Source organism: Dermacentor variabilis, chromosome 2 (genome assembly GCF_050947875.1).
Source record: "Dermacentor variabilis isolate Ectoservices chromosome 2, ASM5094787v1, whole genome shotgun sequence".
Taxonomy (NCBI): Eukaryota; Metazoa; Arthropoda; class Arachnida; order Ixodida; family Ixodidae; genus Dermacentor; species Dermacentor variabilis.
Genome location: NC_134569.1, coordinates 120,726,399 through 120,743,067, shown reverse-complemented (window position 1 = coordinate 120,743,067; position 16,669 = coordinate 120,726,399). Strand labels below are relative to the sequence as shown.

The window sequence follows — 16,669 nt, the reverse complement described above, 5'->3', positions numbered from 1 at the left end:
TGACTCGAATGCAAACGCTTCAGGCGCTATAAATTTACTCTTGGGAATCGAAATCGCCTCACCGAATATAAAAGTTAACAAAATCTGTCCTTCGAGGTTTGACTATAATAAACCATTTGTCTAGATTTGCATTTACGAATGCACTTCATGTTTTACATCGTTCTCTGGATAAGTGAAGTTTTGAAGTGTGCGTCGATCATTCTTGAGGCCGCGTTATTACTTCGAACCAGTTTCTTTATTTTATTATTTCTACTTCGTGTACTTAAAGAGACAAGAATAAGCGCGCGAACATGCATGGAGGAATCGCAAGATTGAAAAGAATTTCTCGGACTTCTCTGTCGGCAGTTAATGAAAACGTCACAGGATGGGGCTACTACATGTCAGGTGCTCTATTAGCCGCACGTGTTTTTACGGCGCAAACAGGAAAACAGCACGTAGCCACATTCTCGAGTGTCTAATTGCAGCAGACTAAGTTCCAAGAGTGGAAGCACTTTATGCTCTCGCCACAGAGTGGGGCGCATAAGGCTGAGACCGCTTATCAGTGAAGGTAGAGTTCAGTGTAGCCGGTGCCGCCCACCAAACTAATGAGTTGGCAAACACAGGGAGAGTACTTATAGGCCGGCCAAAAACAGCTGGTAACCCCAAAGAGACGGCACTCTGGGGGCAACCGCCACCGGCCGTCATGAAGGCCCACTGGCAGCAACTTCTGTGGCTCGCAGGTTTGTTAAGGGCGGCACAACCAGCGAACAAGTGTGAGTTGATTTATCGGCACTTCCACGGGTCATTTTGTCTTCTGGTGCATGTAATGCGATAGCTCGCGAAAATAAATTTTGTTGCAGTTCATCATGTAAAAAAAAATACAATAGTGGAGATTCTGTGGTATAGCTACGAATTACAGGTTTGTATAAGCACGGAATGCCTATAGCGGGCGTCATCAAGATCCCACACGAGGACTTGTAGCGAACAGCGCACTACGCTCATTTTGTAGAGTCTTAGTGATCTCGTCAAAACTGACCAAGTGCCCTTAACTAGTGGTCACCGGATGATGAAGCGAGGTGCAGACTCATTTTTTTTAGACTTGCGAGCGCACTGCTACGCATAGGTGACGAAGTTATCAGCTGCAGCTATGGTGTCTATGTCTTTTACGAAAGAAATATGGATGCATTAAGAAGACGTGGTTTAGGAGGAGCCTTTTGTGTATATTCCTACGTATCTTTGTCTACTGGCTGTCAAAAGTACATTGCACAGCACTAAATCAGTTTAGACTGCTAAAATATAGAGGAGGTAGAGGCACAGAAATTTTTAGGTGTCTGGTTTCAGAAATACCTATGCTGGAATACACATGTCGAAAAGTTAACGACAGAACTAAGTAAAGCTGTTGGCTGCCTCTTTAAACTTGGTGAGTTGCTGCTATTGCGGTTAAGGAAGGCGCTCGATTACACGCTATTTCATTCCAGATTATCATACTGCTGCTTAGTATGGAGTACCACAAGCAACCATAATTTATCTAATGTAAGTGTATTACAGAAACAGGCTCTGCGAACTTTTGAAAACTATCATGGATGCTTGCAGGGCTTACGTTCCCATCAACTGTTACTTAAAGGGACACGAAAGGCAAATACTAAGACGGCGTGTACTGTTTAAATACCATTCCAGAAACCTCGCAACGGTTGTTTCGTGTCAAGAAAAGACTTAGTTTACGAGAAAATTGCATCTGAAGGGTGCGAATACCTTTCTCGCGATTCAAGTCTCCCGCCAACCGACCGGGGTAGTGGCGACGTGGCATGCGCCATCACCGCCTTTTGCTCACGTCGGTGAGTTAAACGACGTCCGACAGACGATGGTACCGAGCCAAGACTGAGCAGTGGATTCGCCGCGGCAGCTGCTTTTTGGTCAAGCGGCGTAGACCATTCCGGCATCTCGCGACATCACACGGAAGTTGAATTCTCTGCTACTTGCAGTTCGTGAGCGTTTCGCGAGCCAGCAAAACCAGCGCAGTACTACGCGATCAGGAAAGTACTGAAACGCAAAAGCGTGGACGGTATGGAGCCGAGCGAAGACGAAACCTTTCGACCACCCGCGTCGTTGGCAAGGGTAATTTCAACGAGTTATTTTTTCTAAAAGGGAAATAGAACAGGACAAGTAGCATTTTATTGCGTATTACAATACAATACAAGGATGTTTTCTGCCACCAGTGGTTGATTACTGGCGCAAGAATTTATCTGAGGAGTGCTTTTGTCATCGGGCAAGTACTTGAATGGCTCAAGGAAGTCTCTAGCCATGTCCTGCATTTACCTCAATTTCTCGATTATTGAGGCTCTGTTCGCGATTATATTGGCGTCTTAGAGATTCTAGAGCACTAATATATCACTTTAGCTTAACTTAACATTTGCCTTTAGTGTCCCTTTAAGCATGAAATACTAAACGTAACCCAGGTATATACTTATAAGCTAATAGCGCATATAAGACAAATCAATTATGCAGAATTACCTCAGTTAATACAACACCACAGTGATGCCTGAGCAGAAACATCATAAGGACACCGCAAATTAGAACAAATTATGATATGCAGCATATAAACTATCAAATTCCCATTTTGCTAAATGGAATGGGGTAGGAAATAACCTTAATGAACACATCAATAAGACACATATTAGAAGGTTAGTATTAGAATATGGCACTGTGCAAAATTGAGGTTTTGTTCTGTGTTTTTATGCAAACTTTACTTCTATTCATTGTTGTGTGTTTTGAATACATTAAGTGCATGCGTGAATGCACTATATGTGAAAAAAAGCCATGTTTAAAATAATTGTCGGAGTTACTTTGAGCGATAATTATTGCTCTCCGTGTTTTTAAGTATTAGAGTGCATTAACACCGTGTACGTGAATATTACTTTATATTTGTAAAGTTCCGCTAAAGTAACTACCCCCTTTATTTACATAGCCAGTTTGTACTAAATTGTACAATTTGTGTCTGTATATATACAATGGAGTCGGATCACATTTCATTTCTCGTGTGTGCGCTTCCTCCGCTTGAAATGCTGACTGGAGCGAGAGCCCTTGTCAGGCTATATGCCTTTAGCTCTTGCTTCACTTCTTTTTAATTTGAAAGAAAAAATAAGCTTCTTCTTCTTCTTAAATATTACAGCGAAGTTGTTAAGCTCCCGGTGGTCGGCATTTCTCGTGTCCATCCGTTAACAAAAATCTGGGCCCATCCCGGCTGCAATGCAAGTCAGGAACAGCGACTCGTACTCCCGTGAGTCAGAGGCTTCAGGCACTCAGCAAAGCGCCTGAATAAGCAAAGCAAAAGTCAGGAAGCCCTTTGAATCCGGAAGGACAAAGTTAAGCCAAATCCATCGCAGCTCCCGTTCGTAATATGTATAATGTGTAGAGATTTCCAGGGTGACATTCTCTAGGCCGCGCATTCTGATGGCACGTACGGTGCAGCAGAAATGGGCAAACATTTTTAATCCCCAGATCAGCTCCATTATAAATTCAAATATGGACATCCACATCATCCTGAATCGTTACGCCTGTGTGACGTACGTCGTCGATTACATAAACAAGGCGGATCGCGGAACGTCCAATCTCCACAAGGCAACCGCTAGCATCATCGATAAAAATCTAAACATGGGTTACAAATAAGCCTTGAAGGTGTTAGGTGTGTTGATGCTCAAAACAACTGAAATTCGGCGGCGGAAGCAGCCTGCTTTCTTATCAAGCAACCAATGTCTCTCAATAGCCATGAGGTAATTTATGTACCCAAGTGTCTTGCAGAGTAGAGGCCCCCAGTGCTAAAAACTAATGAACAGATAGAGCTTGAAAACTTGGATGATAACACAAATGTGGAATCGTAGCATAGTTTAGAAATATGAAGACCGACTACAAAACCTCGTCGATGTGTGTCTGGCAGACATTGTATCCAAGAATGAATTTAACACGAGGGCTAGAGTGTACAAGTTCATAGATACACCGGCCATAAGAAGATATACGCACTACACTATCGATGACCCGTTCAGTTCTAAATAAGAAACGGTCCTAGGTCGTGCTCTACTATGCATTTAAACGAGAAGCAGATATTTTTGATAATACCATTTCTGAAAACATTTATGAGCAACATTTGCAATCGAGTATCGATAACCAAAATCAGTAATCTATGTATGAAGGTTCTGAAAAGATCATGGAAATGGCCAGGTGAATCATAGGAAATAAAGAAGGCGAGATGAGACCCTCACATTTTGCATGACGTCGATCTTCGTGTCGACAACAATCGTGACATGCATGGATCTTATAGATGATCCGGAATACGTGGCCGCAATGAAGACGGACACCCCGTGGGCGACAGTATTGAAGAGGGCCGGGGTATTCCCTATGGATGAGTGTTGTGGCATGATGGAGAGAATGAATGCTTAAAAGTATGACATCATCCGCGAAGTTAGGCACCGCATCAGTACACCCGGATTCGAGCCACTATGGATCTTCTTTACAGGCCAGGCGTGGTAAGACGTTTGTGTTGCGACTAATCATGGAGGTATACAACAAATAGTACAACACCGAAGGTAACGTGACCTACACCGCATACGTGGTGTGTGCAAATACCGGAAGGGCTGCAGTTGCACTCGGAGGCACCACGGTACACGCAGCATTCAAACTAACCAAACACATTTACGGTGGCGTCCCGGACAGTGACCTCAATACTTACGGCAACAAGTTCCGGAACACTAAGTGCATCATCGTCGACGAGATAAGCATGCTCTTTCCCGACACATTTGCCTGCATCGACTCGAGATGGAGACATATCACCTACAATTACGATCAGCCGTTTGGAACACTCGATTTGATGATGTCCGGTGATCAACGGGAATTGCCTCTGGTTCGTCGAGACGAGAACAACGTAGTCGGCAGCGACGTCAAATGGCACCACCTCTCTTACATCCCTTTGCATCAGGTGGTACGACAAGTGGACGCCGCCTTCTGTAGTATTTTTACGAAAACCAAAGACTGCGAACCGCTCACACCGGAGCAAGCGAAACTTATCGAGAGCCGGTTCGTGCCTGTCGATCATGTATTGTCAGTAGCGCCAGGTGCGGTGCATGCCTTCTACTCCAACAACGATACACCCGCATTCAACACAAAGGTCGCCCTGCAGGATGTGTGTGACGTACACGAGGCCCATGCCATCGATGAATAGTTTGATCATAAGCCCCAATTGTTTAAATACTTGACAGGAAAGACGTGGGGGATGTCAGTAGACGCAGTGCTGAAACACTGCAGAGCTCTCTTTCTCGGTTTTTAAGATATAGTCTACCTGTACTGAACAACACCTGCAAGACAAATATTCGTGTTCTGCAGGCAGCACAAGCTCAAGCACTCAGAGTTTGCCTTGGTTTGACCAGATGCGCATCTACAGAGGCAACTATTGCGATTGCTCGGGACCATCCAATTCAAACTCACATTACGGTGGAAGCCCTGAGAACGCGCATCAAACATTTTGCACGTGCCCCCTATCATCATCTTGCAACACTACCTTCAGACAGGCACCAAGCATCAGTCTCTATAACTATCGTCAAGTACAACGACAAACTTCCCTCGGGCTTCACCGCTGCATCTAAACCATTGATACCCCCTTGGTGTCTTATCAGCCCCACAGTCCATCTCAGCGCACCAGGAATCGAGAAAAAGTCTGAGCTGTCGTCGCCTGTGCTGAAACAACTGTCTCTGCTTCTTCTGCACGAGTGGTACGCGGACAGTGTACATATTTATACTGATAGTTCCACAAACATCCAGTGTTTATCCGGTGCTGTGGTTGTCGCAGCAAGAGCTATTACGATTACCATTAGGACTGACCGCCCAACGACATCGACATCTGCGGAACTAGCTGCTCTTCTCGCTGCACTTTGTTTCGTCAAGCGGGAACCACCTCGACAATGGTCAATCTTAAGTGACTCAAAGGCAGCTCTACAATCTGTGCTACGAGCTCTGCGTCGCGGGCCATTCGAACAGCTCGCGTCCGATATTAGATGCCTACTCCATACATCACACGAGAAAGGACATCACGTGACGTTTCAGTGGCTGCCAAGTCACTGCGGCGTCACAGGAAACGAAGACGCCGATAAAGCTGCTCGGGCAGCTCTTGAAGACACACAGGAAGAAGCCATGCCACTTTCACGGTCTGACGCAGCCAGCAGACTTCTAATGCTTGCACGAGAGATCACGCTCCCTCTATGGTGCACACCAAGCAGCCAGACCAACCGGAGAAATCGTCAATACGACCTGCCCTCTTTGACGCATCTCTGTATGGCAACTGGACTCGCCGGAGTGAGGCCACTCTGCTTTATCGCTTATGACTAGGGATGGCCTTCACAAAAGCTTACTCATTTCGAATTGGAATGGCCAACAACGCTCTCTGCAATGCCTGTCTTTGCGAGGAGACGCTAGAACACATTCTGTGCGACTGTCCTGAATACAATGTTCAGAGACAGTCCCTGGCGTCCGTTCTAGCGCACCTTGACGATAGACATTTGTCAGTTGCAACTATTTTCACATATCGCCGACAGAAGACATCGCAGCTGAAGGTGACGAAGGGACTACTTCGGTTTATGAAAGAGACGGGCTTGGACAAGCGGCTGTGACAGTGATGTCACGTACCGCGCAAGAGTGACGGACTGTAACTAACGATGTTTGTGCTGTGTTATGTGCTCTCTCTCTCTTTCCTTCGTATCTTTCATCCCACATGCCGCTCCCATGTGTAGGGTAGCAACCCGGTTAAGCTAAACTGGTTAACCTCCCTGCCTTTCCTTCTCCACTTTGTCTTTCTTTTCTTGGTCACAGGACCCAGAAGGAGTATGAAATGGCAGTGGATAAAGTAGCCAAAAAGCCACACGCAGAAATTGCCAATTTTCCTGTACCATCATGTGTGCCAGGGGTAAACCCTACATGCTCAGCCTCAACATTGATGTGAATGATGGCCTCATGAAAGTACTGTAGGTGTGTTGAGGGAGATTGAGTACAACGTGGGCGATACATCGCAAGCGCAACGTTTATGGTTAAAGTTTGACGACTGCCATACAGATCGGGTAGCACAAATCAAAGCCCAAAGGCTCCTGAATGATGCAGATATACGATTATTCAAGATTGCAACAGACCGGATGCCCATTGAGCTACGCTTGGCCACAATCACCAAGAGGACAAGAGGACGGGAGTGAGCGGCAAACACAAACAGTTCACCGTCGTACAGGGAAGTGCAATGACTGTGCAGAAGTCACAAGGCTCTAGATACTAAAGGGTCGTCTACAAGTACGATAGGCAACATCGTCAAAAGGTGGTGTATGTTGCACTTATTCGGCACACAGACATAAACAACCTATACATCACCAACGAAAAGAATGACAGCAAATTCTACCATAGGAAGAAATACATCGACCGCGGACCTATACGATGAATTTATGTGACTTGAAAATCACCTCCAAACGTTATCGAAACAGTACAATCCATACTCGACGAAGCGCACACACTTTTCCTTGCTGCTCTGAATGCAGGGTCTTACGCCTTACATTCAATTAATTTTACAGATGATTTCATCATCTCTCGCGGGCTGCTCCGAAACCTGGTCGGACAAACGAATCGAGGTCACGGGATACATTGCTGTTCCACGTGCAAAGCGCCTTGACGAAAGAGCTGGCGGTGTTGCCTTGTATGCAAGGAACATTTGACCCTTCTTTCTTCGTTCACAAACACAAGAGAAACGGCGGCAGCCAGCAATACGGCGCCGTCGGCACACATACACTGTCAGCAATTCATGGACACAGGATTGCACAGAGACACCAAATATTTCGGAGTATTCGCACCCGTGCCTTCTTAGCAAGCTTCGCAATGCACGCACGGGGCAGAGAATACACAGGGGTTCCTTCAAAAAGCCGTCGGGGTGTCACGGTCGCGCCAACAACAATAAAAAATTATGTCTGAACCTGGCTTCGACTTCTTTCGGCCGCTTGTCCGATTGGCAAAAAGATAACCTTCTTGCTTGTCAGTTCCTAGTCCTACGGCCTTTTGGCGCCCATTGATAATAATGCCACAACGTGACACACAGCGACCGCAAAGCGATTATCGTTATCATTATTCTAAAATAATTAAACATTCATTACATCCATCAGTATTTGTTGTGGTTTCGCAACAGCTACGGTGGAGATCCACATTCACAGGACCGGGATGGCAAGTCATTTCTTTAAATGTGATTAGTATTCTTAGAATACTTTACAAATGTTCCGGTGTCGGTCGGTGTCCCCAATCGCTTTTCCGCCAACTTGAATTTCTGGGTATTCCATGGTCTTATGGGCACAGCATAGGGCTGCCGTAATGAGGGAACCGTATTTGAAACCAACCGTCGGACCAACTTGTGTCACTGGGTATGTGCTACTGTGTAGGTGCCATGGCACTTCAATGACAAAAAAAATGATCCTTCAAAATCTATCCCGTGCTAGGCGGAATCGAAGCCGCGTCATATACATTTAGACAGTCTTGTCTGAATATATATTCACACACGCGCCACGCCCGGACTTCATGGCGGCAGCGCTAGAGGGCACAGCATGCGCAGTGGGAAGCAAGAAAAGAAGATTAAGGAGGTAAATAAAAATGGTAGAATGAAAAGCGCCTATAGCATGCCTGATTAACTCAAGCAGGTTAGGTGACTACTTGTCACAGCCCCGTTTCCTAGGCAATGCCAACAAATCCCCATCATCATCGAAGCAGGAAAGAGGCGCTTGGCTGAATGCACCACTCATACGTGACGCATTCCGGCTTTGGCATTACGGTGTGTCGCTACATTGATTCAAAGGTAATCGCACTAACGTCGGCATTCATCGTGAGATGGGCTCTGCCGGATTTTACTGTGGAGCTGTTAGAATCTCGCTGTGTTTCTCTTGACGTCCGCAGCTCTGCCGAGCTGGAGGAGAGAGAGAGAGAGTGAGAGTGAAAGCAGAGTATAAAAATAGGATCGCGCAGCTTAGCGACGCGGTGAAGGTGAGTGGAGCCTAGCGAGTATAAAGATAGCATTGCGCAGCAGCGACGCGGGGAGGGTGAGTGTAGCCTAGCGAGTATAAAGATAGCATTGCGCAGCAGCGACGCGGTGAGGGTGAGTGTAGCCTAGCTGAGGAGAAGGAGCAGCGCGGCGGGGACACAGGTGGCGTGACGTCATTGCTCTCCGGTAAAAACCCGCACGCTCGCTTCGGCGGTCCTCTTCCTCGCAGTGGAAAAAAAGATTATGCGTGGCTCTGCTATCGCAAACACCAGAGACCAGCGGAGCTGGGGGAAGCCCAGCAAAAGTTAGACTTAGTGTGTAGTTTGGCACTACTTTACTGTCCTTCCCCCAGCTCCGCTGGCCTGTGGTGACTGCCATAGCAGAGCCACGTATATTTTTTTTTCACAACTCTGTTTCTATTCACTTGTCAAAAAAGGTTGAAATATTGTTGGACAAAATCGTGGCCAAACTTGCTTTCCTTATTATAAAATCTGGCGCTGAAGCCTTGGTGCCAACGCATTACGATCGTCTCACTGATTTCACGGCTTTTGCTCGTATTTGGCGTAGGATGACTGGAAACTTGCAAGGTTTAATTGCGGTTGCTTCAGGGTATTCATTGCTGTCTCTCTTCGTCTAAAACAATTGTCAAGAGCCGAGTGGGCGCTGGGAAATGTATGACGCACGGCGAGCCAGTGCAGAAACCGCGCACCGTTGCTGCAGCTTTCACGCAGGTGGATATGCAGGATATGAATGCTATTCCGAGCAGGATATGAAAGCTAGTCACCAGCGCCTAATTTTCTCTTCTCGTATTTCAGCTGATTTGCTCCCACTTATTTCCAAACGTGCCAGTAATATTTCGGATGAAGCTCCGTGGTTCAAGTTTGCTGACCACATGTAGAGGTAGGAGATGACCTGATGAAGCACCGTAAATTAAAATTTTGGTGACGAGGCACTGCCTCCACTAGGATCTCCTCACCAATATTTTTTTATTAATTATGGGCATCCTTCCTACATATGTTTGTCCCCTCATGTACATGTTGCCCGATGTAATAATTTAGAAAATGTATAATAGACATAATAGACATACACAGTGAAAAGCTTCAAAGGAAATAGTTCAGCTAGAATAAACAGTTTACGTTAATGAAGCATATTACTTGGGAGAAAACTGCACCTAAATAATATTTTCGACCACACAATGGCCGAAAGTCTAAGTACAGTATAATACATGCGAACATAATATCATGGGCAATATCAACAAAAGAAATGCAAAATTAAAGAAGTATGCGAAATAAAAAGGAAAAGGCAGCTCTTATAAAGGAAAAGGCAACGGGAACAACAAGTAAGCAAAAGAAAACAGCAGAGTGATACTAAAGGAAGAAGGCAAATGTTACGCAGAAGAAGTGACGCCTCACATGAATGAGATCAAATGAGGAAGAGAAGAGCTAACTTTTTCTGTCCACACCACACTTAAGGCCCACTTAGGGTGATGGTTGGGTCCACCTACGCGCGATAACCTTCACATCACGCCAAAGTGTCGCAGAGTCGTAAAAATGCTCACCGGGGAAATTGGGGCCATCTCATGACCGACAGAATGTCGCCGCATTGATCCTGCGGCAATGAGGATATGATGAAGTTTCCTGCAAAGAAGGGAATGATGGTTATATTATGGACTTGCCTAGTAATATTCGTGCTTGTGGGTTCAAGCCTCCTTGTGACGTTATTTAATATTACGCTTTATATTAAAGAATTTCTAAGCATTCACATTTTTTACCTACAGTAGGACAAGCAGTATCTGGGCACATGAGAAGTCACAACAGAAATGTTGCACTTAGAGGGCGGTATGTTAATCAAGATTGTTAATTTGCGAAGTCGCAAATTGATTTTAACCCAGTAAGACAAAGCTTATAGAAATTCGAGTACTGCCCAGAGCTGGCGGAACCGAAATACGGGCCGCTTCCGTAGATGATGATTTCTAATGACGTCCCCTTTAAACAGCACGGCGACCAATAGGGACTTAGCCTGCTAGAGTCAATAAAGTTTACTACATCTATTGAAGTCTAGCATTATGTATATCTATACTTAAGATTATTCGGTTATTTTCATTGAATCCTCTACCTCAATAGTTTTAAACTTATTTATGCCTTTAACGACTACGTCTATGCCTTAAAGTTATCTATGCCTGTTCTTACCTTCGTTGCTAATCGTATATTCTATATTTTTATATATTTTACAACACGAGCTCCCCCTGACAGTTTTTACTTTGGGACCTCCTTCTGTATTGCATTTCCTTTGTAATTGTAACAATGTCTAATAATAATAAAATTCATTGATTCAATCATTTAACGACCCGTGCTCCATCTTTTCCCCCGCTTTTTATCCACCAGTACTCTCAACGTCCGTTGCTTATCTCAGCCGCTGGCGAGTTTACGCTTCCATTGGCATCGAACTCTGATGCTTCTGCAAGATCGGCTTTCTTTGCGCTCCTGGCTGAGTGACTATCTTGGCATTCCACTATAATGTGCTGAGTTGTCTTCTGGTTTTTGCTGCAGCTAACACATGGCTCATCACGCTGCGAATATGTGCTCGTGTATGTTTTTCCCCCATAGGCAGCCTGCTCTGGCCTCTAGCCAAATAGCTCTTTGTGTTATCGTACAAATTTTACCTCTTGAGTTCTTGCCTTCAGTGCTTGTACATTTCCACCGAACTTTTTTTTGCTTATCATTATTTCATCCCATTTTAGCGCCTCGGTTTCTCTCATTTTCTTTATGACGATTCTGGGTTGTATGTCTACACTTACAATGACCCCCGTACTTGTTTGCCAAGTTTCCTGACCTCTTTGTTCCTTGCATTGTCCGCACTTCTGAGATACAGATATTTGTGCACTTGAGCCCCCCATTTCTTTTCAGCCGTGTTCCCGATACTTCCTTCAAAAACTGGTCGCTTCTCTGAACTCAAAAGAGGTCCAAGCCATGTCACCCTGTAATATTTCATTTGCGTTTTTACGGTGTTCCATTAATGACAATCGGCCTACTCACATTTTTGGCTAAATTCCAACCTCGACAAAATTTCTGGCTTGAAGCGCGAAATGGGGGAGGGGGGGCATTTACGAACGTTAGGACTGCCGCTATCGCTCATTTCCATTTTCCTCGCACCGCCTTGTATATATTATTGCCCCAAAGCTATCTGTGATTCTTATAGCGACATTCCGCTTTCCCTAGATATTGAAATTTTCTTGGTTGATGTTTGAGTAACTCTTTTTCTCATTTGTGCATACACTCATGTATTGCTTAACTATGGGTATGATTCACTGCTGAATCGATATCACGTTATTACACGTCTCTTCATTCAAGATCGTAATTCCACATTTCAACGGGTTAAAATTGAAGCGTAGATATGACGCTTTATTGCCACACGTCAGTAAATCCCTTGCATTGTTCACTAATAGTACTACGTTGTCGGCTTACTTACATCAGCCGCAGGGATCCTCTGTCCTTTATGTCCATTTATATAAATAAAATGCTAATTTACTATTTCTCAATCGTATTTCTATTCTCTTAAATTAAAATGCGAACAGCAATGGAGACAGATGGCCATCTTCAATTAAGTCCTCTGTGAATTTCCATCAGTTCTCTGGATTCGCGGCGTTCACCATGCGCGATATGTACTCGATTGTCCTTGTATAGGGTGTCCCAGCGAACGTTCGCCAAGTCGTTCAACCAAAAAAAAAAGAACTTAAAAAGCAAACGTTGCGCAAGATAACATTTTTAGGTCTACGGTGTCCGGCTGTCAGACCTCTGACGGCCGAACGCCGGAGGCCTTATACTTGTATCTTGCGTGGTGTATTCTTTCATCTTTTTTTTATTCGTGGACTAGGCTGACTAAAGTTAGCTGGGACATACAGTATTTCCCTGGGGAGCTTCATGAAGTCGCCGTCTATGTCCCCTTCGGTTTTAGAATATTCCATAGCAATTCCCAGCCTACGTTTTTGCAACCTCCCTCAATATCTAGAACGATATGCATTGTGATCTATTCGGAAGCATTGAAACCTCCATTAACTTAGTTAGTACAAAAACATTATCCGCTAATCTTCTGCCTGGCCTGAAACCATTCTGTAATTCACCCAATATTCCGTTCTTCTGCTACGCCTACTTCAACGGCTCTAATCTTATGGCTTGCATTATGATTCATATCACCGATATTACTGTAAATGGTCTGTACAAGCTTGCTTTATCAGTATCGTTTCCGCCTTTATAGATTGTATTCATCCTGCTTCCACGCCCCCCAATTGAAATATTCTTTGTTTTTTACACTTGCTCGATGGCACTACTCAGCTGTGCCTTACTTTTGGAACAAACTGCCCGATACGATGCATTGGGATTCCATAGGGTTCCCCAACATGGTTCCGAATATATTTTGGGACACCTTTGTATGTTTTCAGGATGTAACGCACCCAACGTTTATTTATACATTTAGTGTTTGCTTGCACTAGTTTACTCACTGCCCTTTTCTTTTCCCCGTAACGTTCCAGCTAAGCAGTGCGTCTTATTCAAAGTCCCATAATTCAAAATTTTTACGTTACAAAATAATGTCACAACATACTGGCGCCAGAGTTCCCTATAGAACAATTTTGTAGAAAGCAGTATGGAGTATATAAGGACGAGAAAGTTCCTGGTTCGTGGACGTAAGGGATATGTCGTAGCTTATCCTGCTTCTGGCTCCTAATCGGCGCTGGCGAAGTGTCGACATAAGTAATCTATGGAAGATTGCGCCTCGGTCTTCCCACTGTATGCACTGGCGTATGTAAGTCCTGAGATGACATTGAATAAGGTATCTTGTTGGCGTCAGATGTCTCAGCACTGTCTCTTCTCCAGCTGATTTGGAAAGCCGTAGCTCCAGAGAGCTAAACTCAAGTCCTTGGTCGATAAAAGAGTGAGCAAGTATAAAAGCGGAAAGTTTCTTTTACGACGACTTACAGATGAACACAAGGTAATCATTTTAATTCTCGGGCACGGTCATCGTGTTTCTATGGATACTTAGTGCAAGGACACCGGTGTAATCACGTGTACCGTCGCTAGAAAAAAATGTGAAGACCATTGGTCTTGTGATTTTTTTTTATTATTATTGCGACTTAGGCAGGGCGGCTTAGATAAAGCGGTCCATCCCACATGTGTGCGTTCGACCAATCCAGCGTACTGAAGCAGTTCTATACGTTACGGAACTGTGCTAGAACAAATTTAAATTTTTTGCTCATTACATGGTCTACAAACTCTTGTCGCGACTGTAAGTGCTCATTATAGAACCCTAGGTGACAATATATTATTGGAGCACGTTGTTCTCGCAACGGTCAAGCTTCACGGGAGGAAACAATAAAATGGTAGTAAGAACAAACACCTTGCCATTGTTCGGCTCTTTTAAAATGTCCTTGTCGTCACAAGTGGTAGAGATTGCCATTATTATTGATTATGCTGTTTCTGCAAGGGTCATTTGGGTCTATAGTTAAAAAGAACCACGATAGGAAAAGTAAACTCCTGTACTTGCTGAATATCATCCTCCTTCACATTTTTCTTTTCGACATTAATACCAATCAATTATTTATAATTTATTATATAAAACTGTCATTCATGTTGTCTTTTCTTCACAACCTCCATCGAGTTATAGTAGCCTTGAAGCGAAGGAAACGTGTGCAGCATTTAACCAAATTGATAATTTCTGACTTATGAAGGACGCTTGGAATAAAACGCACGACTGCCCCCTAGCCAGTAATATCAGAAGCATCATCCCCTGTTAACTGTTTTTGTTATCGGCTGAATCATACGCATGTGAGGCCTATACACTGGGCATCAGTGATAAAGTGCTCGCGCTCGCACAATGTTGCATTCGCCAGTTTTGTAGTTACATAGCACTCGACATTGCGGTAGGGGATGTGCGGTTGCAGGGCATTCATGTACCCCATTATCATAGCCCCGCCGCTTGCCAGCTTGTACGCACAGATGAACCACATCTCCCGAAATAGATCGCGGCTATGGTTTACTACATATCTACAAAATGTGGGGTTCGCGATTGTCTACCCTCTCATCATTCGTTGCCACACTTTTCTTACGGCCGTGCTTTCCAGTATTAGAGCATCACCGGCGACTGCTCCGAGCTATTACACGCCCGAGTCGCCACTGTGCCCGAAAGGTATTGCATATCGTCGCCGATTCTACAGCGAACGCATCTTGTCTGACCAGATTGAGGATGCGACGCGAACGGTGTTGTGCTATCTCAAATGTACGCGAGCACCAGTGATTACTCTGAAATTTACGTTGACATGTTCAAATAGTGGAATAGTGGATTCAGTTTGTGGAGAAAAGATAACATGAATAACGGTTTTATATAACAAATAATAAGTAATAGATTGGTATTAATGTCCAAAAGAAAAATGTGAAGGAGGACGATATAGAAGAGCTTATTTTTGCTACCATGGTATATTCAGATTCGGTGACCGACGATTGTGCGCGTCGTTGTCATGCTTGGAACGTAGTTTGTCTTTCTGGACACAAGGTCGTCCAATAGACACCCGCCGTGGTTCCTTAGTGGCTTTGGTTTTGGGCTGCTAAGCACGAGGTCGCGGGATCGAATCCCGGCCACGGCGGCCGCATTTCGACGTGGGCCAAATGCGAAAACACCCGTCCACTTAGATTTAGGTGCACGTTAAAGAACCCCATGTGGTCCAAATTTCCGGAATCTCCCACTGCGGCGTGCCTCATAATCAGAAACTGGTTTTGGCACGTAAAACCCCACAATTTTATTTCGCCCAATAGACAGCTCGGATCGGAACTGACACTTTTTGCGGTGTTTAAACGTTCGTAATTGCTAAAACTTTACACTATTTTACTACAAAACTAAAAAAAAAAACGAGATACAGAAGACGGCTAATCGTATACAGCATACAGAACAGCAAGGAACAGTTCATTTGCTGATCGCTGCGGCGTCATATCGGGGAAAAGGAAATTCAGTTTTGGGGCAATCTTTATTTCAGGTTCGGAGGCGGAATGCAACAGTACTTCCACGCCTGCACCGGCGAGACGAACGGGGAGCACGGGTCGACCTGCGCTACTGGCGGAGGTGACACGCAACGACACGACGACCGCGTCGCTGACTGCAAGTACCCCATCGCAACCCGAAGACGCCTTCCAAAGGCGCCTGAGCATGCTGCTTAAGGAACAGAAGCTGGTACTTGCACCGGCGCCCGATGGCAACAACCGGCGTCGACGTGCAGCCATGCAGAAAGCTGCTGAAGTCTGGGCGCTGTTCCGTGGAAGGCGTAAGTATTTGCATAGCGCGCACAGGGCAAGGACGGATTATATCCATACGGCGACGTGCTTCGTGCGAAGTTATCGCATTGGATGCATTATGAAAATGCGTCTGATATGACGCAAGGAACTCAACGAACAGGATCAGAGCAGCCAGATATAGGGAGGCAAGGAGAGAGATATAAGAAGGATAGGGGAATAGTTCAAGCTTATATAACCGTAATTGTTTCCCTTGCCACTTATATACGGGTAACTGCTTTTACCAATTGTCCCCTTTCTTTGTTAAATACAGAAACACTTTCTTGCGAACGTCCGCATAGGAAAACGGTAAAAAGACGGCTGTGAAGAAGGTCGTAAT

At 44.9% G+C, this 16,669-nt stretch overlaps 1 protein-coding gene across 1 annotated transcript in view; it reads left to right on the top strand.

Annotated features, from left to right (window-relative positions):
- Window positions 1–654: 654 nt before the first annotated feature.
- The window catches only part of LOC142570963 (adhesion G protein-coupled receptor L3-like), a 43,930-nt gene continuing 27,915 nt past the window's right edge, over window positions 655–16,669 (top strand). Inside the window, exons 1-2 of the mRNA XM_075679260.1 lie at window positions 655–752; window positions 16,038–16,322. Coding sequence (XP_075535375.1) covers window positions 683–752; window positions 16,038–16,322 — 355 coding nt within the window. The 5' untranslated portion in view covers window positions 655–682. The remainder of the gene's footprint in view (window positions 753–16,037; window positions 16,323–16,669) is intronic.